We start from the raw sequence: 26,102 nt of genomic DNA, 5'->3' as shown, positions 1-26,102 counted from the left end.
AGAACAGGCTGCCAGAGGAGTAAGAGGGTCCAAGGCCAAGCACCTGATAGACTGTAGGGTCCTGGGGTCAACATACATGTACGTGGCTGAGTGTGTGCATGCACATGTGTACCTTAGTCATTGTGTCATCCCAAGGACAAAATGGTAGATAATAGATCCAAGATCAGCTACTAGATGGCCTGGGAGATTAATCCCAGTTACCAGAAGAGTGTGTGTGAGAGTGTACATAAATGTGTGTGTCTGTATAGGTGTGTGTGTGTACGCACATGAGCTAGTGAGGCCACTGCTGAGGTGGGGCAGTGATCTCAACAGCTCATATTTCTGCATGCCAGTAGCTGGGAATATGAGGGATCCCGAGCCAACTAGTAGAAATACTGTGTTTTAAAGCCTAGCTAGTAGGGGATCCACATCAGGCATATGTACATATTTTGCATTATTACACACTTCATTATGATCACTGAAAAGGTAAAGAGGATGAGACCATTGGCGTTGTTTGTTGTGTGTGCTTCTGCTGGCAGTGTTCTGTGTGGCCAGTGGTGTACATGTGCACTGTATGTGGGTGTTCGTGCACCTACTGGGAGTACACACTCAGCCCCACTACTGGTTCAAGTTGGAGATGTGCAGCTCCAGCAGCCTTGTCCCTGTTAGGGAAATGAATTTGGAAGTCACCTAATATATGGAAAGAATATATATCTTATACTTAGATTGAAAATATCCTAAACTATGCAGATTTTGATCCTAAAAAGAAAACATTGCCTGCTCCATCAAGCAGAATGCTTCACAAAGATTCAAGAATAACATAAGGTTTACAGTGCAAACACGTATCAGTAGCAGCTAATTTTAACAAAATTACTTTAAACTAGCTGCTAAACATAGTAATAACAGTGGATACCATCATCAACCATAGTTCGCTTTATCACTTTGCTTGTAGTCTAACAGTATTTTGTTCACAAATATTGTTTTAGAGTCAGAGTAAGTAGTATTCTGTTCAACTCAGCCCACAGAAAGAACAAAACAGAATTACTGGACAAATAAAAAATATTAATTAACTGTTCAGTAGAATTTTCTATCTTTAGGACACAGCAGAAATGGGTTAGCCAAGCATAATGATAATTATTCCTTCATTACTCAAGTTTTATTCATCAAAATTCAGTTATTTATGTAGACAATCATTTAAGCACATCATACCTTTTAATTAAAGCAATTTACCTTTTTCATACTGTTTTCAGACCAGGTTTCCATCCACAAGACCTGACATTTCTTGTACAGTGCTGGATTACTTTCACAGTTTATTGTGAAATTTATATTGGTGGAATCCATGATCAAGACAACATGCAGATTCTGTTGGATCCCTAAGGAATTGCAACATACACTGTAGATAACAATCAGACTATACAAAAATAGTTTTACTACAAATACAACATAACTTACTGTCCTTTCAAATATTTATCAAAGAATAATTTTTGAGAAAAGATACTATTATACTATGATACAGCAGGGTACAAATGCTTACAAATTCAACTCTAAGTTTAAATAATATCAAGGACTCTCATTATATATATTTTAATGTATTTTTTAATTGAGAAAAGCTGACAGTATTTAAATGGATATTGCTGGTGTATATTTGAATCAATAAAGAAACAATTAGAAGTAGTTCCAGGGCCTTTGAGTGTGACTGCAAATTTCTGTGTTTTTTCACTTGCATTAATTATTTATAAAATACTTTTTTTCTTCTTGTTGGCCAAGAAGAAACAACTCTCTTTTTTCTTTTTTTTTAAATCTGTAAACTTGCTCCTAGTACTCAGAATCTAAACTGAGTTGTAGCTAAGATACAATAAAAGAAAAAAATCTATTAAAGCGTATATAAGCTAAACAAACCAGAAAACAATTAAGACACGTGTTTTCTTCCTTCTAATTACTCTTAACAGAATTTACAATACCTTTTTGGAACATTCATGGATACAGTATTTCAGATAGAGGAGTTAATTTTAAGCCAAGAGTTCTGTGCCTCCGAATATCATATTGTAATTGTTATTCTTGCCTGTTATCTAAAAAAACCCTACTTTTATGTTCAAATTACATACAGAGTGGGGCTTACTAATTATTTACCCATATTTTTGGTACCCTTTTTTTGTAACCTTGAAATAAATTATTACTTAAAATCTTCACTTACTGTATGTGAAATAGTTGAAAATTGGTCCTGTAAATCCATCTTGTGAAGCTTGATCCTTTAGAGGAGACAGAAGTGGTTCTAATTCTTCTGTTTTATACAGTCCAGGAACTTCTCCTATTTGATAAATGAATTTAAAATTTTAGATTAAATGCACCACACCACAATTATTCAAATTAATTTGTGCAGCCTGTATATACAGTTTGAATTCAGCACTCACAGTACTTCCCTCCAAACCTTCATGAGTTTCATTACATGAATTTCATCCTTCTTTTCATATCATGAAATTCACAAATCACGTTAGTGATTCTATTTAAAACAAACATTCTACTTTGTTTACATTACAGAAATAGACCTTAACAACTCATTTTAGCATAAGCAAAAACAGTGATCCAATACTATATATGAAACAAATCAAAACAGATTGTTTTGTGTAGAGGTACTCCAAGAAAAACAAACGGAAAAAAAAAACCAAAAACAGAAAGGTAATTGGCAGTTCTGGTATGGAAATAAAGTTAGTGAACAGCTAATACTTCCTCACTGAACCACTTCTGTGTCATAAGAGTAGTACCATAATCTTTTTGGATTCATCTCACCTGAAGACAGCAAACTGTTGATCATCTCAAGGAAAGTAGGATGAATAAACTGATAGTCTTCAAGCAGCAGTATCACCTGCTGTGCTTCAATGCCAGCAAGCTCCATCACCTAGAAAGAGTTAAGATAATCTCAGTATAGAATGAATGCCTGTTGTTCTTAAGAGAACAATAATCTACTCATGACAATATACTCTTTTTTTTCCACAGCATATGAATTGTGATACATTTTGAAAAGACTACCAGGTGATTCAGTTATACAAGATAACAAATAGAGAACATTCTACCTAGATGTACAACTTAGTAATCAGAAAATAATTACAGCAGACTATTTCGTAGAGTGCATTTATGCTCCAGATGCGACTCAGTGCTGGTGCTGCATCATTCCTTCTGGGGACTTTGCTGTAAAATTTTCATTAGCAGTTCTGAAGGTATAAAGAGCTGCTGACTTAAGTCTGCATTTTTGAATAAAGTGTATTATTTCACCAATCACTACAAGTTAACCTGATTGAACTACTATCCTATGAGCAAGCAGACCATAGTAGAGATAGAATATGTGAACATACATACAAAAAAAAGTTTCCAACATTCATATAATCTTGAAATGCATTTTAAGTCCACAACACTCAGAAAAAAAGTGCTAATACTCAAAACAGTAGAGTTTCAGGAAAGTAAAGAACAGTATGCAGATCTACACAGGAACATCTAAAAATCTGTTTCATTCAGACCACTGACATTATGCTTTTCTTAAAATTCCTTTCACACAACACTACTGTCCTTCAAAATTCCCATTCTTTTTTTAGATGCACGTGCACGTTTGAGACTGCAGAGCGCTGAGCTACTTACATGCTTAAGATCATTTCTGAACTGCTTCAGCTCATAGCCTCTGGAAATTTTGGGAGTAATTAGAGAAGCTCCATGCATATGACTAACTAAGGAGGTAACTGTTCGACGACCTACACCACTCCGTCCTGCCAAAAGAAGTGATCCTCCAGGAAAACTCAGTACTCTGTCCACTCTAGACACATAATTGAGGACTTCCTGGAACAGTAACATCTCTATCTCTTTTTTGTCTCGTCCATAATGAATAACACCCTATTGAAAAAACAACAACAACAAAGAAAACAATAACCAATACATTCACCGATAATAAAAACAACTAATAAGATATGGAAGCATCCAACATTTAAAAATTCAGAAATGAAAGTCCAAGAGGCCACACTGGTCTTCATTACAAACAAATTATTTCAATACACTGCTTGCCTTTTACCAGAAATGAATAAATCACATTTCCTTAGTAAAGGCAGCATGCAATATCCTCAGCACTGCAATATATTGGTATTCTTTCATTTATTGGAATAGAAATATACCACTGAAATAATTAGAAATAAATAATGAGCCAGATCAAAGTCTGATCACAATAAGCACAATATTGAACAGTGTTTCGGGTAGTTAATTGCTGTGTAATTGCAGATTATGGAATTTTCTATTCAAATACAAACAAGAACAGATTCTAAGATTAAATTCTGCTTTATTATATTCAACAAAACCTTGAATTTAAGGTCCAATTTAATTGCAGTCAGATTTAAAAAAGAATGTTTAAAAAAAAAAAAAAAAAAAAAAAGTAAAACTAATTACTCAGCTACTAAACTTCATCATTTACCTATTGGTCACAAGTTGGCAATTAAGGATAGGAAGCATCCAGATCACCAGTCCACCAAACACTACTCTTACGAGGCAGACATCAAGGCTCTCATCAAGTAGTCTGCCTAGCAGAGTTAGCACTTGCATTTCCTCATAAGTGTCATTTTTCATATTTCACAAATGTAGATGTACATCAGTGTTTCTCAAACACAGCCCACTGGGCTGTTATACATCTCCAGCAAATGTAACTGACATGCTTTTATTAAAAGCACCTCACTACACAATACCTCCTGCTGTCTGCCATATAGCACCACAGATCTTCACTTGACCAAATGTAGGAGATGATTCCTTAATCTAGCAGCACACTGTGATCTAAACCTGGTGCTTGTATGTCACTTAGTCAAATAAAAAAAAGAAAAAAAAAAAGTCTTGCAGTCACCGGTACAAATTCTTGCTATGTATTTTCTTTAATTAATCCTGTCTCACCTTCTTAATAGTATCTATAAAGTCTGTTGAGTTTAGCTTGCCAAGTGGCTTCCCATGTGGTGGTAATGCCTGCCCTGGAGTAGTGAATGCCTCTTGATAAGCTCCCCAAGTTACATAGAAGATATCTGCAAAAATAAAATTAAATAGTTAGACATTTAGGTCCTAATGCACTATCTGGCTTGATTAATTTGATGCTATTAAGCAATTCCTATTCAAATATTTCAAATTTATGTAATATGCCTCAAATGCTTTACCTTCCATATTGCCCAGAACATCTGAGCCCCAGTCACTTTCAAACACTTTCATCAAAATATTATCAAATACATGGAGATCCTTCATGCCAACGATTTTATCACGGAACAAACGACATGCTTCATAAGCAACTATTTCCAGTACATGGTCTGCAGTTTGTTTTGATGGTCCTGAAAACAATTACATAGGAGAGATTAAAGTTTATATTTTTCAATTAGTTCTACTTTTCTGAAATTTCTCATTTAAAATATGAAATTGAAAATGAGTAAGTGAAATTACATACCAGCAGGAGAGCATCAGTAAGGAAGAAGTAAGAGAAAAAGCAAATATGTTATGAAGTGCTTTTTAATATCCTTATGTGTCACAGCAAGATAAAGTAAAAAATATTCTATGAAAAGTAGTTCTTCAGTGTAGCCAGCATTCTAATGAAAATGAACAAGGTATTGCACACTAAGTAAAAACAGAAATATAAAATTCCAAGCAATTAAAATGAACAACAACAAAAAAAAGAACAGGAAACTTTCAAAGGGGAAGAGAAAGACTGATAATAAATAGTAAAATAATAATAAATTCCCCAAACAGTCTGTATTACAAAAGTGCCAGTGGAGAATACAATGATACAATATTCTACACAGATGTAAGAAAGGAAGTGAGATGAGTTTCAAGGGCTAGTAAATGACATGCCATATTGTTCATCACAAAAAAAGCCTAAATATGTCACCATTAGACACAAAAATTGAGTTCTTAAATATGCTAGGTTACCCATTCATTGACTGTCAGTGTAGCTTCTCTGACCTCATTCAAGCTAATTTTATACCATCTGATGATCCAAGAAAAGAAACAATGCTAATCTAACATTCTTAACACTTTTGTATTACTTACGTATGCCTCTTATGTAAACAGTTTCTCTAATTAATTTTAGAGCTAAAAGTGCAATAAGGAGTAATTGCTCATGACCTAGTAATAATAGTTATTTCACAAGATAAAAATTAGTCTTGAAAGATGTCTAAACTATCTAAAAGAAAAAGTGTACAAAATTGAATATCCTTCCAAATCAAAAAAGTACCACAGATGGAACAGCAAGTTGCACATGAAGTCATCACTAGTATTTTATGTCATTTCAGAACTGCTTTATCAATGAAAACTAAGTAAGTGACTTACCACCTGATAACTTGTATCTGAATAAACCAAGAACCCACTGAGTAAGAATACATGGTGTAAAAAGGTAATGACCACGATCATCAACTGTGAATTTTGCTCGTACCTTAAAAAAAGTAGGAAAAAAAAAATGGAAATAACAGCTGTCATTTTCCCCAAAATACCATTAGTTTAATTAAGGTCCCAAATTTACATATTATTCCTTATACACACTCCAGTTGTTTTCAAAAGTGCGTTGATTAATTGTCCTGTTTTGTGAATGCAAAAGATTTTCTCATAATTAAAATATTTGACACACTAGCCAGAGGTTTCTTCAATTTTAAGAGGGAGGATAAAATGAGCTTGTGCGTCTAAACATCTATTTTAACTGTGCAAAATTCTAACAGACATACTTAATGTGTGCAAGGAACTCCACCCTCCTATCTGTTTTCCTTACAACATCCACAGATTGCTATATGCTCAGGTGATAACGTCCACTATCTCCTCATTCAGTAAGCTGGAAAATACTACTATCATTCAAGAACTTAAAGTGTGGACAGGTTAAGATGATTGCCGAAATCATACGCTAAATCTGTAGCAAAGCAAATGCCCTTACTACTTATTCACTTTACTTCTAATATCTAGAAATCTTTTCAAATCAGATATCAACATTCTGAAAAGTATATGAATGTGAAATTTAATATTGGTAAGCCTTTTTATTTTCTTGTAAATATCAAAAGCTAAATATTAAAATATATATATTTCTGAACTGCCCATCTCCCCAAAAGCAATAAATTAAATTTCCACACCTGCTCATATACTTGAACCATCGATCCTGCTAGCTGATGTATTTTTGGTAAGGAACCCCAAACAGGGTGGTTCTTTAGGTTATTCTGTAGTACAGGTTCCAAGTAGGCACTACAAATAGTTTGCAGTTGGTCTCTTTCTGGATAGCTTCACAGGAAAAAAAATAAAAATTATTATGGACTATCATTCTTAATTTCTCTGTTAAAAAGATTCAAATTTACAATAAGTTATACTGACAACTACTGAGAAATTTCAATTAATAGGATTTCTAGCAGCTAAGTAACATTGTGTTACTGCCATTACTGTTTTACTGTGGCCACTCTCAGTCACTACTAAATATGTTTTAAAATTTAAAAAAAGATACAAAACAAACACACAGACAAACAAAACAACACTACCAACACCTAGAGATTACTCAAGTGGTTTCCAGTGCCAAGAGTTGCCAAACAACACCAAACAGTAGAATAATAAAATGGCTTGGGTTGAAAGGGCCCTTAAAGACTATTTAGTTGCAACTCTGCTGCCACAGGCAATAATGCCATCCTCCTGGCCGTGAGTACTTCCAGTACTTCCAGGGAGACAACATCCACAATCCCCCTGGACAACTTGTTCTAGTGCCTCACCACCCTCATAGTATCTAATTGGCACCTATCCTTTTTTAGCTTAAGACCACCACCCCCTTGTCTGTCACTACATTTCCTCGCTGTCTCAGCCTATCTCACAGGAGAGATGCTCCAGCCCTTCGTTCACCTTTTGGGCCCTCCTCTGGACCCAGTTCAATACATCTCTGCCTCCCATGCTGCAAGCCCCATAGGTGAATGAATTACCCCTGGTAGGGTCTCAAGAGAGCAAAACAGATTGGGGGGTGAGGGGGGAGGAAAGGAGGGAAATCACAACCTTCGAAATGTGAAGATCCCAGAACTGTTAGAAAAAAGGATGAGAATAGCCACATCTTTTTGAAGAGTAAAGTCAGCAAGGGCTCTATAAACAAGCAGAATCTGAGCTCTGAATGTCAAATGTCACTTTCACATACTTACTCAACTGCACAAAGACGAACAATAGAAGTAAATCTGGAGGTAAGTTTATGCCTTCCTAATGTTCCTCCAGCAGTCATAGATGCCACAATCTGGATATTTTCTAAACCAACCCACTCCAGATTTTCATCATAGAATCCTTGGTATGTCAGAACCTTTAGTAATTACATAAACATTTTATTAAACGAACATTAGAAGTGTGTTTTACAAAAACATATTAGTGACAGATACAGCATCATTACTATTTCCTTGACTGTCAGCGGTTTGCCCAGTGCTGGTGTCTTTTTCCCTAATGGTCTCAAATGCAAATTCTTAAAAACTGTAAAATCTAGTATAGAAAAATCAGTGTTATATGATGAGATATCAAGGGAAAAGACAGAGTTGGCTAGAATTATCCATAACTAGCTGGTAATTCTTCCTAGAGAAAAGCATCTAGCATTAAATAGGAGGTTAGACATTTCATCAGTGATATCTTACTCCGAGCAGATGATCAGTGTTAGAAGGCTTTGTGTCTAAAAGCATACTAAAAAGAAACAAATCCAAGAAGGAAATAGATGACATATGGATTACTCCGTAGCAGCCATTCAAAGAAATGTAGAGAAAGAATATCATCAGCAGGAAGAGGTATAAAAATCTAGAGAAAATTGTTTGGAAATATTTCATTTTGAATTCCAGCCTACACTGAGAAGAATGGTATACATATATCTACACTGAGAAAAGTATTGTGTCACATCATTAACTTACATTGTCAAGTACTGTCTTTATCATTTAAAAATATAAGCTCAATAAAAATGGTACTTTATAATAATAATAGCTAATTAGCTAATATTAGCTAAATAGCTAATAGCTAATAGCTATATATTCTATTCAAGTACAAACAACAATAATATCAATTCAGGTATTCTAACTGAAAAGTATATTTCTTCTAACTATGAAAATTATCAATGTAGGTACGGACACTGAACTATTTCCAGGGTATTGAAGTCTCTGTAAACAGGCGTTTACCTGCTGAAGAAAAGCAATGAGAGTGCTTGTTCCCCATTTATCAGGTTTGGGTAGATTTATATCCTTTAAGTACAGAACAAGTCTTTCACAGTCTTTTGGCCTAAATACTCGCCCAGTGTTTGTACTTATTACAATGCAAGTTTGACTTAATTTCTGTATAACATGTTGAGAGGTAGTTTGTGCACTGCAGTGAATGGCAGCAATCTGAGTGGATCGAAGTTGAGAAAATGCATAACGAAGCAGCATCCTAAAAAAGCAAAAGTGTACACATAAGTATAAATAAGATAAAAACACATTCAAATTCTGGGTATCCAAAGATATTTTATAGCTTTTGGATTAAAATGCACACACTGAATACTGTAGTAATATGAGGTGTTGCATGAGGTTTGCTGAATTTACCATTTTCCATTCAAGACATTCAATTAAAGTGTGGTGTACATCTACATAAAATAAAGACCTATCTTCAATACCTTGTATGTATTAAACCAACCCTCCTAAATAAGGAACCTAAAATAATCAACAGGATGATTTTAATTCAGCTGTCTGAACAAAGGTATCCAGGATGAAACCAAGACCAGGTATCTGAACTGCCTTTCAGCTGTTGCCTCGATGACAGTACAGGTGCTTCAAACATCCTGTTTCACAACTAAAAGCCCCATACAGATGTCTCAGATGCCTTCTATAGTGGCAAGTAAGAAAATTCAGGGAAAGTGTCAGCTTGAACTTTCCCTGAATCTTCTTACTTGCCACTCTAGAAGGTTTGCTTTGTTAGTAATGTAAACATACTATATTCTGTAAGTAAAAATGAGAAAATCACGAGATAAAATCATTATTACAAATCATTAATAACTTCTTCAAGTAGACAGAAGCATACTTTGCTTAAAATAGCAAATGTGCTTTTTTACCCCTTTCCACATCCTTCAGGACCCACAAGAAGAAATGGCTCCTTATTGTTAAAGTCTAGCCAGGGTCTAAAGTAATCTAAGCCTCTCTGCATGTCAGGGGTTTGGATGACAGGAAGTGTTTGCAGATTACTGAAGTTATCAGCTGTTAGATTTTCAGGTTTTTTCAGCCGATATAGCATTAACTGTCCACTGTCCATGTCATAATACGTGTCCAGGGGCCTCCTTGGATCTGGTGGAGATTCTTGTGCCCAAGTGAAGATCTTTAAAAAAAAACAAAATAAAATTTCTGTTAAATCCATATCCCTAATGGCAAGGCCTACTATTTTAATTATTAATTTATACATAAAGAATGTTCAGAGTAACTTTGCAAAAAGAAGCAATTCCTCCATTTTATAATTTTGCAGCTTGCTTTGAAACCAAATTTGATCATGTTATACATATGCTTTATGATGAAATCCTGAATGAAACAATAATGTATTACTCTTCCACATAACATTATTTTCAGAAATATAAAGAATTAAACTCAAAGAAATCAAAGAATAAGAAATAAACTGCATTCAGTACACCTTTATATAAACTTTTTAAATATTAGACAACATTTACAAAAGGCCAATGTAACTCATTCCTCTTCATCAGTGGCTAATATCCAGAAGTTGAGTTTGATCTTTGACCATCTACCCTGAATATGTTATAGCTCCAGACTGTCTTTTAGAAGGAACTATTTTCTTCTCTTCAAGAGAAAACCCAAGGGTGACTATGGAGATAACTCTCTCCAGGGACGGCCGTATGCAGGCACTGTGGACAAGCAAGCCGCTTAATTTTCCAGCACTGTTTTGTTATCTTTGTGTCTTCAAGTATTTACACAAAGATAAAACCACACCCCAGAATATAAAATACATAACTTCAAAACTTCAAAGAACACTTTCCTGGTAAGGTTCAAAGCCTGTACAGTGCTATTATTCCACGCAACACAAAAAATAAATGTGTTAGAGATGCAGTAAGCACAAAATATTCTCTGTAGAAGTTCATTGCATAGAACAGTATGAACAGAGGCTGTTCTGTATCACTTGTTGCAGTACAAAAGAACTGCTGCCTGGGCTGGATGAACCTAGCAATGTATCAGGGACACGTGAAACATTTATTTACTCCTAAGCTACTTTAGCTACTTCCCTGTATGCAGCACAGACTGCAAATAAATAAGATCACAGATATTCTACTACTGTGAATCTTCATTGAGATAAGAGGGAAAAAAATTGCCTTCTAAATGGAGAAATGTTTTATGAACATGATGAAAAAGATTACCTGCTTTGCAAATTCTAGTCGTGAGCTCATATTAAGATTGGCACCAAGACCCCGGAGCAAGTTAATGATAAACTGTCCACGGTCAGTACAGCCACGAAGATGCGAAAGTCCATTCATCACAGTTCCAACTAAACTTGTTTCTACCACAAAGTCATTCTGTAAATTGCAAGTCAGAGTACATTTAATCACATGCCAATAATAAATGCAATGTATTGCTAGCAGCGTATTCTTTGGCTCTTCCACTTGATGTGAAATTATCTTAAAACATTGATTTGAAAGTCTTAAACTTGTATTTAGTTCCATGTTTAATTATGAATTGATGTAATTTAGCAATCAGAACTTTTCTTGAGTATTCTGAGAATTGGTAAGAAACCGATGTAAGTATACACTAGAATCTTTCTCAGAAATAGATTATTTATGAATTTTGCTCTTTACCATCAAAGGATGATGTTCAAGACCAGTGTCATGCCTTTCTTTAGCATCCAGATGAAGATACTTCAAAAGTAGAAAAATATCCAAGGGTAAAAGAAACAAGAGGGGAAATAGCATTAAAAATACAAAGCGATCGTCTGTGGGGCACCTTCCCAAAGGGGAGGTAATGCAGGTGTTCCATTATTAGTTTGTTGGTGACAGCAGTGGAGATTTGTAGTATATGTTTCAAAACTTTAAATAGAGCAATCAAATTTTAGAAACTCACAGTGACTCAAATGGTTCCAGTATTACTCTTATTAAAAAGAACAGTTACCAAAACTAGAAAAATGTATCTCCTTAATAGAAGCTGAGAAGTGATCAAGTATTCAATTACCAACCTGCTTGACAACCCAGTTTAAAGCCTTTTCAAAGTAGTCCCCAATCCAATTTTCAAGGTTGTATCTGCATTCTTCAGGCTGACTTCTTAGCCAAGATTTTATCAGAGAATTAAGATCTGTATCTTCATCACTAAGTTAAAGCAAAAGAAATCAAGATTCAAATTAACAGATTTCCACATCTTCACACAGATGAGTTAAAATGGAACAAAATTCTAAGAAATGTCCAGTGACTTTTGCATAAGAATATTTAGTCAATATTTTGGCTTTATTGGTCATACACAAAATAATGCAGTATGTCTCTGAAAAACTAGGAAATACATTGCCAAAAGGTTATAGCAAGACAGCTCTGAAGACGCACAAAACTTAAGCTAGATTCTCTCACTGATTTGCTTTTCAAGTGTGCTCAACTAATTCAACCACTGTGCACAGTTTAGACTACCTTTCTAGAAAACTTAGGAAGATTCGCTTTGTTTAAGAAATGATAATACCCTCTGACTTACCTCAGAAAGATCATTCCCATTCGAGATATTGTAGCAGGAGATGCACAGCTAAGGTCATGAGTTTCAAAAATAAAGTTGACATTTGAGGCAAACTGAATTCTTTCTCCACTAGGCATAGTCAACAGTCTGTTGTCATCCAAAACAGAATTCAAGGATTCAATCCATTCAGGATCAATATCACCATCACAAATTATCCAAGAAGTAGTATCTATTTTCCAGACACAATTATACATTATAAATGTAAAATTATAAAATATCAAACCCAAGAAAAACACTTAAAGGATATAACTCCTGAACTAATTGAATACTATTTCTTATCCTTCCTTCATTGTAATTTTAATATAAGCTCTTTAGGGACATTCTTCATGTTTTATCTTCTGATGTCTGCTTTTGTTCTCTTAAGTAGAGAAAAGCTGGGAAGTGCCAATCTGTGTTCTTCAATAGGACTGGCACCAGAAGTTTCATTTACCTTATCCTAACCACAAACTAATAACAAAATACTGTAAAAATTTAAGCTGAAAATAAACAATTTCAGCAAATCAAACAAAACAGTACAACTACTCTCTCCTAAACGTACCTTGGGGTTCTCGTACCACTTGCCGAGCACTATTTGTAAGCACACCATCAGACCATTCTCTGGTATCCATGTCAATATGGCCAAGCAACTGATGACGAGGCATTGCTTTGGGATTCATAGTGTACTGTTTGACTACTTTGCCAGTTTTACCAAGTGCTGCCTTTAACATCTGCCAAAGTGTTGACTTCCCTGCACCACTTGGACCTACAATAACTACACCCATTCTTTGACGTAGTTGTTCATACAATTCCAAAGCTTTCTTGACCTAAATAATAAAAAGAAACAGAGGATAGATGAAGTCATGGAGCTAAAGCAATCATGTTCTCTTTTTTCATGCTTTTTTCAATCTAGTTTGCATGCAGTACTCTTGTCTCTATAATTATGAAATAACAGGCATTTAGAAGATCAGTTAAAATTCAGATATGAAAGAGTAGCAAGAAACTTATTTTGCATATTAGAAGCATTTCATTGTATTACTAAAACAAAGAAATCTGTGATCTCTGGACATTGATTTTTCCTGAAAAATTCATGAATGTTTAGTCAAAAAACTAGCTCAAAAAATACATGAATATTCCTGAGACACAGAATTGCTCGATAAAAGTAAATGTTTACATATTAATTCCTTCACTGTCCAAAACATTCAGAGGAATTTGTACCCAGCTTAAAAAGAACTGCGTATCACATGCTCACATCTTAAGCCTTCTTGCACAATTTTTCATTGAATTACACGATCAACCTCCCACGCTTCCGCCATACACATCTGTATATATAGGAACAATCATAATCTAACATTTAGGTGTTTTTTTTTTTCCAATTTTTTATAAAATATTTCACTCAAAAGTAGAAGGAAATGAGTCAAAAGTACTATCAACTAGTCCTAACTAAGAACAATTCATTTTGTTTTGCTATTCTAGTCAGTGTTTACCTGAGTGTTTATAATTTCCAAGCGTGCCTCTTCAAAGGCTTCCTGTAAAGCTGTAGTTAACTTGGCATACTCCACATCTTTGAAGTCAATGCCAGGGAAGACATCTTTAACCAATGCATCAAATCGTGCACAGTCTGCAAATGTAAGCTTTGACATGGTATTAAGCCGCAAAGCTTGAACCACCAAGTGACTTTCATTAACTGGAAGTAAATACAAAGAAGCCAGATTAATTTGTGTTCTGGTTTTGGTTGTTTTTTGTTTTGTGTTGTTTTTTGTTGTTTTTTTTTTTATTATTATTATTTGTTTTTAGCTCAGAACGTATCACTGCTTGAATCCATATTATAAGACAATGGAAGTGGAATTATAAGGGAGACTACTCTTGGGCCTATTCTTGGATAACTTTTTCTCTGCTAAGTAGTCTCTAATCCAAACTACGATTTACAACTATAACTGTACTGAAGACAATGTAGAGAATGATATCTGTACAGTTATTGGATATTCTTGGATAACTTTTTCTCTGCTAAGTAGTCTCTAATCCAAACTATGGTTTACAACTATAACTGTACTGAAGACAATGTAGAGAATGATATCTGCACAGTACTCTAAACAATAAGAAGTTTGACATGATCAATCTTACTTTCTTGCTTTTCTGCACTTCTCTTCAGCTGACGAAGAAGACTGCCACAGCCTCTCAGAACAGTCTTTAATGCTCGTAAGCCCCAATCATAGTGCTGCTGTGGTGTTAAAAGCTCCCTAAATGAAAACAGAAAACAACAACAAAAAAAACCTGTTGAACTGTTCAACTGTGTTGAAATAAATTTTAGGCAACATTGCCAGGTTTTCTACCTTTTTTTTTTCAGCTTATAATATGGTTTGGGGCAAAACAGAAGCAGAAGAGTTTCTCTAGTAGCACGCGTAATGCATTTCAGAGGTATAAGCAATGACACTCAACAGCTACTATTTATATCATCATCCCTAGTGAATTTAACTAAAACTTCTGACAGTTTATAATTGCATTCATTTATCTGGCATATCTATAATCAAATTCCATTTCCATTTAAACTACTTCGGGAGTCAAAATACACATTTAATGACACAGTCATATGCTTACATTCATATTTAATGAGGCTAACAGGGGTGCAATACTTTGCCACCTTGAGATTTTAACTGCATTCCACCTATTTTCATACCTGAAGCTCCCAATATACTGCAATATTTTTATTTTTAACTTATTTTAAATTAGTCACTTTTTTTTTTATTGAAAGTAAAAGTTCAGACGATTCCAAACCTACTGTTTTATGGCTAGTTTGGTTTCCAAAATACAGCTTTGTGCAATTTTCAATTCATACAGTATTTCAGAAAATTAACAAAAAGTACATGGCAAATACCATAGAGAAAAAATGTGAGATAACCACAAGGATCGATGTCACCATCCACAAAACAGAAACATGCTAAGAATTTTATTTTTAAATATGCTTACCTCGCTAGATTGAAAATAGCCACTAATTTTCCACCAAGTGTTTTAGCACACTTAAAGCCTTCTGAATACAAAATCACTTCTGCAATAAGTTCATTGTCTGGATGAGTCATAGCAACTGGCCTAAACAGTTGTTTGAGGTTATCAGGCAGTTTTTGTCTTCCTCCATAATCTTTTCCAGCAGGATTCATAGTGATAAAAATTCCAGAATTATGATCCATTTCAATCTGGAATTAGAAATGCAAGGGTAATAGTATATTGTTGTTAGAAAATTGGGAAGTGTATTGTGTGTAGTTACAGTAGCCATTCTTCAAATTGGTAGAGATCCAGTTCTTTCAGTACTATTTGTGTAAGAAAACCTTAAGTCCGTTTTGTCGTACCTTTTTACCAAGTAATTCACATGAAGAACTATGTTTCTTCAAAGCATGTTGAATAGTCTGAATCTGCATGGACACTGCAGACAACACAGCTTCCTCAAGTCTATTAAATTCATCAAAACAGCCCCAGGCTCCACATTTCACCAAGCCCACAAATATGCGTCCCATCGACTTCACATCAATGCCCTTAAAATTAAAAAGAAATACAAATAACAAGGAAGTAATAGAAGACTATCTCCCTACCTATTAAAAAACAATACATTACTTTAAATAACCACGAATGTCTAAGAAGGGAACCTGAAAAATTACTAAGACTATGTTTAGAATGTAATACTTCTTTATGAAGTATGTGAGAAGATATTCTTGAATTTTTTAAGATAAATTGCGAGGAACCATGCACACCTCATCACAATTAAAGACTAATACTTGTCTTCCAAGAAGTCCACCTAAGGCTTTTACTGATTCGGTCTTGCCAGTGCCAGCTGGACCATAGGGATTTCCTCCAAGGCCCATCTTCATAGCCTGAGTAAGAGTTAGGTAACACTTATCTGTCAAAGGTGTATAAACAAGTTTAGGGGAATTGCCCTGCAGAAACAAAATAATTATATGGTTTAGTACACAAAAATTAGTTAAGATATAATTTCATTACTTGCATTCATAAAATAATAAATTTAAAAAGAGAAGATAAAGCAATGACTAAGATTATTATCTCTTTAAGTATATGAATTTGTTGAAAATAATGAAATCTCCCTAATTTTTTTTTTGTATTACAAAAAAACAAAAAAAAAAAAAAGAAAAACTTTAAAGGAAATGAAAAAAGCACTGAAATCAGATCAATCTGTATCCATATTAAGCATTATGTATCCATATTGTAGCTGCTTTCCATCCAACCATTACATTTACATTATCAAAATCAAGAACTAAAAATAAGCATCCAACTTTTTAATACTTTCTATGAAATAGAACAAAAACAACATAACAAATTTGGAAAACAGCAGCAATGTCTGGAAGGCAACTAGCAGCATGTGAAGAATGAAAAAGTTTGATACATATTTAAAAGCCACCAAGCACAAATTAAAATATCATACCTGATATTCATAAGTGTACTGAAGTTCAGCATCTACCATCTGAACATAACATTTTTGGTCTTTCATATAAAATCTCAACTGTTTCTTCCAAGCCCAGTCTTCAGCACTGTGAATCTGAGCTTGATTTAGCTGCTTCACTAAATCAATGTTATGAATGATATCAAGAATCAAAGCTTTAAGCTTGAGCTCAAGAATTCCTGATTCTGCATACAATGAAAAAAATTAAAAAATCACAATGTTAGCAATTCTGACATTCACTGGGTTACTTTCTATTATCATTTGATTTTACTGAGATCTTGTTTCAATTATATGTATTTACAAATCAGCATAAAATGAGATCCTGACAGAGGTAGTAAGTCATCATGTAATTTCAGCCATTGGAAAGATGGGCAACTAGCCTAATGCATGTGATGTTATCTGCCCCTACTCTCAAGAGAGTGAGATAGAGGGTTTTTTCAGAAACAAATTATTCTAAATGTGTTTACAGCCATTATTCTAAATGTGTTTACAGCTATATCCACATGGTAAGCGAGGCACAAATTCTCAACAGATGTGATGTTCCTATACTCAACACTGGTGAGGCCGCACCTGCAGTACTGTGTCCAGTTTTGGCCCCCTCACTGCAAGGAAGACACTGAGGCCCTGGAGCGGGTTCAAAGAAGGGCGACAAAGCTGGTGAGGGGTCTGGAGCACAGGGCTTATGAGGAGTGGCTGAAGGAGCTGGGAGTGTTCAGCCTGGAGAAGAGGAGGCTCAGGGGAGACCTCATTGCTCTCTATAACTTCCTGAAGGGAGGTTGTAGTGAGCTGGGGACGGCCTCTTCTCTTGTGTAACTGGTGATAGGAGTAGAAGGAATGGCTTCAAGCTGCCCCAGGGGAGATTCAGGCTGGATGTTAGGAAATACTACTTCTCTGAAAGGGTGGTCAGGCACTGGAATGGACTGCCCAGGGAGGTGGTGGAGTCACCGACCCTGGGGGTGTTCAAGGAAAGACTGGATGTTGTGTTGAGGGACATGGTTTAGTGGGAGCTATTGGTGATAGGTGGATGTTGGACTGGATGATCTTTTAGGTCTTTTCCAACCTTGGTGATTCTATGATTCTATGAGGATCTGAAATCATACTGTATATGCTCTGGAGATTTTAACTAAGAATAAAGGGAGAAGGAAAATGGGAGGATTTCTCTACATACAGTTATAGCCATTTTATATAAAACTATGTGGTGATACATACATATTCGTTTATTTTGTAGATACATGAATTACGTACGTTTCCAAATACATAAGCTCTCCTAAATAAAAGTCAGTTATTCACTGAAACATTAAATAAACTAATGTTGATAATAGTAGGTATCTAATTTGTAGTTTCCTACTTAAACAAGGAGAATGTTAAATACTATACAGTTGCAAAATGAGGTCTTACATATTAGGGCTCATTTTTGTACCTGTACTGCCAGTATCTTCCATACTAGTATCAATGCTAGTATAACGTTCCAGTTTAGCCATCAGTTCTAATTCTAACTGTTGCAGGTTATGGTTTTTGATAGCATTTTCAACATCTTCAGTGAACTGAATTTGTTCTGCCAAAGAAAGAATCTTAAATAAAAAAATTAAAAAAAAGTTAAGAAGTTCAAATTACATTTTAAAAATACCGAACATAAAGGAAAACAATCATTTACCATTGGTCACTAAGAAAATGTTATCAATGTTTAAATTATTTTACTGTAAACGTAAACGACATCAAACATTTGCTAAGCACTTAAATACAGCCACCTTTTAAAAACTGGTAACATTTAGCAAAAACCTGTAATGCAATCCAATACAGCAAATACATTAGCTGCTCTGAAACATGTGGTACCAAAACTGTTAGAAGTGTGTAATACACAAACATTTTAGGCCCACTGAGTCTGCAGCCAAAGAGCTCAGATCACATCTTTGACTTGTTCCACTACTGACCCGCTAACATAGCATTTTGTATTTGGATTTCTATATACCCCTTATGTTTTAAGTAATTTAAGTTCACTGGAAAAATACTGTTAGAGCTACAAAGATTCAGTCAAATTTAGAACCAGAAAGAACTGGATCAAAAAATTCCACCAATTATACCAACCTGAAGATTTGTAAGTTTAACTAGGCCATTTGTGCTACTGGTTCAAATTGCAAAAATCAATTTTATCTTTATTACTATTTCTGTTCACAGGGGAAATTTACAGATTAATCACATTCAAAAAGTGTCTTTTTTTTTTTTTTCAATGTCACAAAGTTTTAGCAGCCCCACATCTATTATTGTCTATCAGCTAAGATCAAGAATTGTATCATATTAAATACATTTTATGTAAGATCAGGCAGCATGTTAAATACCTTAGTACTTTTAATGTTTACATAAGAATTATAAGAAAAAAAAACATTTTAAAGAATTTCTCTATAATATATAAAGAGGATTTTTCTGGGATTTGTCTGGAGATTTCTTGCAAATTCATGTGTATACTTTGTGAGCCTTTATAAGTAACTCATCTGGTGTATTTCAAACTCCACAGTGGTGCTACTGAATCATCTACTACCTGGGAAGGAAATAGCGTTGGATCGATGGAACCTTCTGATTTTTTTCCAGCATCAACACAATCAATTAACATCTTCTTCAGAGTTTCCTTCATCTCCAAAGCCAAACTGCTTAGCCACACCTGCCCAAAAGAAGAAAAAACTTCAGATACATTGCAAATTATTTTCTCGAAACTTTCTGGAAATATATTTGGATGTGATTTCTTTTTTTTTTTTTTTTTTTTTTTTTTTTACCTCCACATCATTGGACAGAAGAACTTTATTCCTAAGTGGCACAGTTTCTCCTTCTACTGACTTCATGGCAACTATGTGTTTAAATTCTTCATCAAAGCTCACACTATGAATGCCTATTAATCAGAAAATGACAATGAAGTCAGATACTGTTAGTCTTAAAGATTAATTCCCCCATGTCTAGTAGCAGAAAAGGAGAAAAAAAAATGTGCAACAGACAATTTAGCTTTACATATACTTATTTCTGAATAAATATTCTTCTCAAATGAAAACTAATGCATTACCAGCAAAAAGTTTCTTAAGATGAGTCTGAATAACCAAAGGATTTGTGGATTGTCCTAAAATTTCTAATAAGTCATCATCTCCAATGAAATAGAATCTTGGAAATGCTGAGCGCTTTTCCTGTATAAAAAGAAAATGTTTTTATTATTATTTACTTTAATTCAAACTTATTTACTTTCTTTATAGAAAACTATATTAATTTCACTTGTACCTCCAAAAACTCATTCAAAGATCTCTGACATCTCTGAAGCTGATCAAGTATGGCAATTAAGGTATTTCTTGTTCCTGCCCGGGCATTCAGTGAAGTTATTCTGTTATCCCTTTTGATATCTGACAAAACAGATCTTGACAGGAAAAAAAAAGAATAATTCATAAAATTACCATTACAGTTTTTTTCTCAATATTAAACATTTGTAGCCATTTAATTAAAAATTAAAGTACATATGAGTTGTATAAGTATCTGATTTATAACTCAGTTTTACAAATCTATGATGAAATATTTCAGAATTTACATCAACATATCTCCAGCATGATTTAACAACTTCTTTGGAATAGTTGTGCCTCATATTTCCACTATCAATAACAATGTAGCACACGGTTCAAAGATGGTACAGAAAATATATTAGATTCCATATCACTAACCTAAAATCTTCATCAACTCTGGTAAACCGTGCATGGTCTTTGGGCAGAGCTCCACGGCCAAATATGGGTTCTAAATAGACCCATTTCCTCTGTATTAGGTTTAAATTTTGCAAAAACTCATCCAACTCAGCAAGTTTTTTTTCCCAAATGGACACTTTATCTTCAAAACCTTTGTAATATGGAGAGTCTCTGAGGGACTGTAGAAGACAGCGATGATCTCCAACTTGGTTGACAATGTCTTTCCAGTCTTTAATAAGCATGACAGTCTTGCCTTGGCTATCTTCATAATCTGTTAATGTAAAGACAGCCCCAACTCCCCAGAGTTCAAGTTCACGTAATGCTTCTCTGATTGTAACCTCACCTTGAGCCCGACAATTCAAATCCTATTTAAAGGCAGAAATAGATTTCATGTAAAACTACAGGCCTTGTGGTAATACTTTTTCTTCAAGAATCAAAGACAAATTACATTTCTATATTAAGATAAAAATATAAATATGCATGCAGAACAAAATATTCTATGGAAAGACACTGTTGCATTTACAAAAGAACACTAGATAAATAAATATTAGAATAAAAATACAATTATAAGTCATTATTCACACCTTAAGTTCTGTGGCTTTTTCTATAATGGCATCAGTCACTTTAAGCAGATCTCCAAATAGCAAACCCTGAAGAGTGGTGCCTCGGGGAAGACCCAGAAGACGAAAGAGATCGAGCCAGTGGTCTGGAGAAAGATGTTCTCCTCTAACGTATTTTAGGAGTGGAATTATCATCTACGGGAAAAAAATTACATGAATTACCTACCTATCTAATATCTTACCTATCTACCTAATATTTCTGCAAATTGTATCTGTTTGTTTACAGAGAAGCTGCTAAAAAAAATTAACATTCTTAAAATGTTTTTTTTAGAATGCTGGATTTAATGTTTAAGAACTTTCTCAGGAAAAGTCATGGTGAAGTACATTTAAGTAAATTGCAATGCTCTCCTCGTTCACTATAAGGCACTAAAAGATTCTTACAAATAAATTAAATGTTCAAAACAGCACCAGGAGATACTTTCTGAAATTCTGATTTTTTTTGTGAAAAATGAACAATGAGTAACATAGTAAATAATACTACTGAATTTTTTATTTTAAACACCTTGCTATAAGTAGCATCTTACTTTGTATTTGTCCACTTCTTTTTGCAACTTTACTGTCATTACAGTATGTCCTTCCATCTTCCTAATTTTATCATGCCAGTTAAACAAAAATTCCTCAAATAGGTATGTTTTACTCCTGTATGAAAATCAAATATAGAAAAGGTCGTAACAACACAGAACTATAGCCATGCATACACGTCCACAAAAAATAAAGCAAGAAAATCTTACCTAAAAGTAATCCAGTCTTCTTTGGCTTTCTCCTGAAAACCTTGATAAAACTCTTCATACAATGCCCAGACTTCTGCACAACACTTAATATCCTGAGATACAACTTTTGACAATGAGAAGTCAGGCTCTTCCAATTTAAAATGATGGCATTCTTCACTGAATAAAAAGATAACTGCATTAAACACCAAGTTATTCAACTACACATTAATGACTTAAGAGAAGCAATTACATTAAAATAGACCTCCTTTAATTAAGAAAAGCCACTGGCTTTACTGAAGAGCATTTTTGCCAACTGCAATTTCATTACTGTCTCCTTCCCAAGCAGAAATAATAAAGGAATAAAAGGAGTAACTGTATTTGCCATAAACTTTCATTTCTCTTTTTTTCACAAAGTGAATTTTGAACTTGGTATTACCTGAAATGAGGTGTGAAATAAAGTTCAAATTGATTTGTTTTTTCATTATAGGTAGAAGAATCATGCTGGTTTTATTTACTACCATAATTACATGCCAAGCTAAGAACTGAAATAAAAAATTTTGTCTGCTCAGGATATGCAGTAATGAGTTTACCTAAAGTAGGTATTTAGAGGAAAAAATTCTTTCCTTCAACACAACAGTCTAACAGATAGGACACTTACTCAAGAAATGAGAGAGGTGAGCTCTAGCCCACTTAAGTTACCAGCTGACTGAACCAATCAGTCCCCTTCCTTGGACTAGTATGCCAAACTTCCCTTTAGTGAGTTCAAAAGTCAGAATATCTGCCTTTTTGTTTATACGTTCTTTTCCTTAGAGGCCTGAGTCCTTGACCTTTTATTTCATAAAAACTTCAGCACGAGAAAGTCAAGTAATGTAAAATGAACAAAAATAATCTTGAAAAATAATGAATGAAAATCATTTAATATGAAGAAAACTGAATTAGCAATATTAACCGTGAGATAAAATTTAATATTTTCAAAAATATTTTTACTGCAAAAGATCCATATGTTAATGACTACAATGCAAAGGGAAATAAACATACATGAGTTTTTCCTTCATGGTTTCAAGTTCATCAAATTCCTCTTTCTTCTCTTTTATGATCTGAGCACTTTTCTCAAGCACATCTTGATCACCTGTTTCAATTACATCATCGCTTGGCTTCAGCTGATCCCAACGAACTTTAAATTTTTCCAGGTCTTGAAGATATATATCAATACGTGACATCACATTTCCCTTCATCACTTCAATCTGTAAAGTAAGAGTTAAAAACGAGATTCCTTTAATGGATCACAACTACAACTACTATCCAGCAAAAGTGAAGTAATCACATTGTTCCAACTTCATATGTAACACCCTAAGAAATTGTTCATCTTTAGTCTTCTGGTTTTATTTCAAAACAAGGGGTACTAACTTTATGCTGGTAGGTAAGATTTATTTTTTGGCCTATGCTACCCACTTAGCCTGCACACAGAAGAACTGCTATTTGTATGACACATTAGTATCTTCAGCAATAATGAAAAAGAGTTCAAGAATGTCTCAGTGGCCTGGCAATTAGAGGAATGCACATAGTTTAGCCAAGTTGTTGGGAAAAAAAAAGAAGAAAAAAAAAGAAAAGAAACCACCCCAGCATCAGTGCTAAGAACACAATAAAATAAACAATATATTTTAACTGTTCTGTTTTCTTCAGGGAACTGCTGATTTATATTAAGCCATCTCTGTCTTTAGGCAGGTCTCTGAGACAGAAGAACAACATTAATTTCAGAATCAGTTCTACAGATATATCACCTAGTTACTGGTTAAAAAGCAGTATCTCCTTACAGACTGTCATCAAAGTTTGTGTTAATACTGAACAAGGAAAAGGTATGGATTTGATATAATTCATGAAAAAGTATTTCTCCAGACTTCAGTGCTTTAGGAGCTGCTGGAGCGGGTCCAGAGGAGAGCCACAAAGATGATCAGAAGACTGGAGCACCTCTCCTACAAAAAAAAAGTTGACTGAAGAAGGATCCAGGGCGACCTCATTGTAGCCTTCTAGCACTTAAAGGGAGCTTATAAACAAAAGAGAGACCTACTTTTTACAGAGGCAGATAGTAACAGGTCAAGGGGGAATGGTTTTAAAATAAAACAGGAAATTTAGATTTTATACTTGGAGGAAACTTGTTAGAGACTTGTGAGGCACTGGAATGGGCTGCCCAAAGATGCCATCAACACCCCACCGCTGGAGGTGTTGCTATGGCAGAGAGGACTAGATGATCTTGGGAGGTCCTTTTCAACCTCTGTGTTTCTGGAATTCTGTGAAAGGACCCTGGGCAGCCTGATTGAGTGGGTAGAAACACTGCTCATGGCAGGGGGGGTAGGAATTAGATGATTAGTAAAGTCTCTTCCAACCTAAGCCATTCTACGATTCCATGATTAAACATTGTTACCTGCTCTGTTATCATAAGCTGGTGGCTTTCCATCATTAATTCAAATTTATCCCACGTAGCTCTCAGGTTACTGACTGCGTCCAAACCCACACCAGCCACAGTTCGCAAAAGTTTGTTTTTATCCTCAGCTTCTTGAAACAGGAGAAAAATCTAAATTCAAGTGGATTAAAAATACACATGTGTATGTAAAAATTCAGTAAATCCTGCTTACCCAAACAATAAATAAATATATAAGAATCACCACTGGTGTATCCATAGATTATGTGTCTACATGCATTTGCATTTTTAATACTGCTTACATAAAAAGTAAAACACAAGAAAAATAGCATCTGAGGTATTTAGAAAAAATCTAAATCTTGATCCTGAAATGAAATATACAGGAGTTAAGGCTTAATGAGAAACAGGTAAATGGTTCCCTACTTATTGTAGATACCCAATCAACCAGATTCCGAAACAGTATCAAAGCAACTGAAGATTGGTATATACATGACCTAAATGTATCATGGGCCTGGCTGGGAAGGAGTTAATTTTCACCACAGCAGATGTGTTACGTTTACATTATGTCACCAAAACAATGCAGACAACACACTGATGTTTCAGGTAGTGCAGAACAGTGTTTGCTCAGTATCAAGATGTTGCTAACTGCCTTCCTGTTTAATATCCTGGGAGTGTCAAGGCAGCTCAGAGGAGACACAACCAGGCAGATGACCCAAACTGACCACATAATATTCCATACCACATAACATCCTGTGCAGCAACAAAACAGGGCAGATGGAGATTTTGGGAGGTTAGCTATCTTTTCCATAAACTTTTTTCTTTCTATAAAGATGGAATTCAATGCAGAGAATGTGACACATTTTCCAAAATCATCTGTTACCTATGCTCTCCTTCAAAAATTGAGTGATGAGAAAATGCCTTAATACTAAGGAGAAACGCTGTTCTGGGCAAGAAGGATTGTCAGAGTGATGGTAGGCTTAAACAAAAAAATGGAGTAAACTAAAATTGTTCAGTATAGAGAAGAGATGGCTGCTATAGAATATAACAGTGAGCATTATCATTGTGTGTCATGAAAAGTATGCATATGAATGGATTGCTCTACAACTCTTCCAAAATAAGACATAAATGGTATGAAGTTAATAGACTAGAGGTGCAAAAAATAATAAAAAGAAGTGTCCTACTTGTAATGAGTGACCAAGCTACACTTTACCAGAAGATAATATAAATGTCAAAGGTATATTTGCCCTAAGAGGAGACTAGCTAAGGCTGCAGAAAAGAAAGCCAGTCTTACTATACGGAGAAGAACTACATAAAGCTCAACCCTGGTCATTCTATCATGTTATCATAAAGGTTCTGGTTAGAGGCTAGAAGTGTGGGAAACATCAAATACAATATTGTGATTTTATATTCTTTCCCTATGCTGCCACTTTATTCACCTTTATATACCTGCTAGAAAGAAAATACTTTACATGGTTACATGGACCTCTGCCCTGACTCTATAATGCCACTGCATATTCTAAATTAGTTACATTCAATGTAA

The 26,102-nt window shown here is 34.6% G+C and overlaps 1 protein-coding gene across 1 annotated transcript in view; it reads right to left on the bottom strand.

Annotated features, from left to right (window-relative positions):
- The window catches only part of DYNC2H1 (dynein cytoplasmic 2 heavy chain 1), a gene marked incomplete at both ends in the record, with an annotated part of 141,740 nt that overhangs the window by 97,279 nt on the left and 18,359 nt on the right, over positions 1-26,102 (bottom strand). The window contains 32 exons of the mRNA XM_079536134.1: positions 1,210-1,352; positions 2,174-2,287; positions 2,767-2,875; positions 3,610-3,858; positions 4,894-5,018; positions 5,148-5,315; positions 6,307-6,409; positions 7,092-7,236; positions 8,127-8,278; positions 9,129-9,375; positions 10,034-10,293; positions 11,336-11,491; positions 12,145-12,274; positions 12,645-12,852; positions 13,222-13,486; positions 14,147-14,346; positions 14,784-14,899; positions 15,627-15,850; positions 16,004-16,186; positions 16,403-16,585; positions 17,089-17,291; positions 18,527-18,677; positions 19,643-19,762; positions 19,875-19,987; positions 20,156-20,273; positions 20,365-20,497; positions 20,796-21,178; positions 21,398-21,568; positions 21,958-22,072; positions 22,165-22,320; positions 23,182-23,387; positions 24,566-24,715. Coding sequence (XP_079392260.1) covers positions 1,210-1,352; positions 2,174-2,287; positions 2,767-2,875; positions 3,610-3,858; positions 4,894-5,018; positions 5,148-5,315; positions 6,307-6,409; positions 7,092-7,236; positions 8,127-8,278; positions 9,129-9,375; positions 10,034-10,293; positions 11,336-11,491; positions 12,145-12,274; positions 12,645-12,852; positions 13,222-13,486; positions 14,147-14,346; positions 14,784-14,899; positions 15,627-15,850; positions 16,004-16,186; positions 16,403-16,585; positions 17,089-17,291; positions 18,527-18,677; positions 19,643-19,762; positions 19,875-19,987; positions 20,156-20,273; positions 20,365-20,497; positions 20,796-21,178; positions 21,398-21,568; positions 21,958-22,072; positions 22,165-22,320; positions 23,182-23,387; positions 24,566-24,715 — 5,499 coding nt within the window. The remainder of the gene's footprint in view (positions 1-1,209; positions 1,353-2,173; positions 2,288-2,766; positions 2,876-3,609; positions 3,859-4,893; positions 5,019-5,147; positions 5,316-6,306; positions 6,410-7,091; positions 7,237-8,126; positions 8,279-9,128; positions 9,376-10,033; positions 10,294-11,335; positions 11,492-12,144; positions 12,275-12,644; positions 12,853-13,221; positions 13,487-14,146; positions 14,347-14,783; positions 14,900-15,626; positions 15,851-16,003; positions 16,187-16,402; positions 16,586-17,088; positions 17,292-18,526; positions 18,678-19,642; positions 19,763-19,874; positions 19,988-20,155; positions 20,274-20,364; positions 20,498-20,795; positions 21,179-21,397; positions 21,569-21,957; positions 22,073-22,164; positions 22,321-23,181; positions 23,388-24,565; positions 24,716-26,102) is intronic.

This window comes from Tetrao urogallus (genome assembly GCF_951394365.1).
Source record: "Tetrao urogallus genome assembly, chromosome: 1".
NCBI lineage: Eukaryota > Metazoa > Chordata > Aves > Galliformes > Phasianidae > Tetrao > Tetrao urogallus.
The sequence above is the reverse complement of the archived record's forward strand: the minus strand, read 5'-3'. Positions and strand labels throughout refer to the sequence as shown.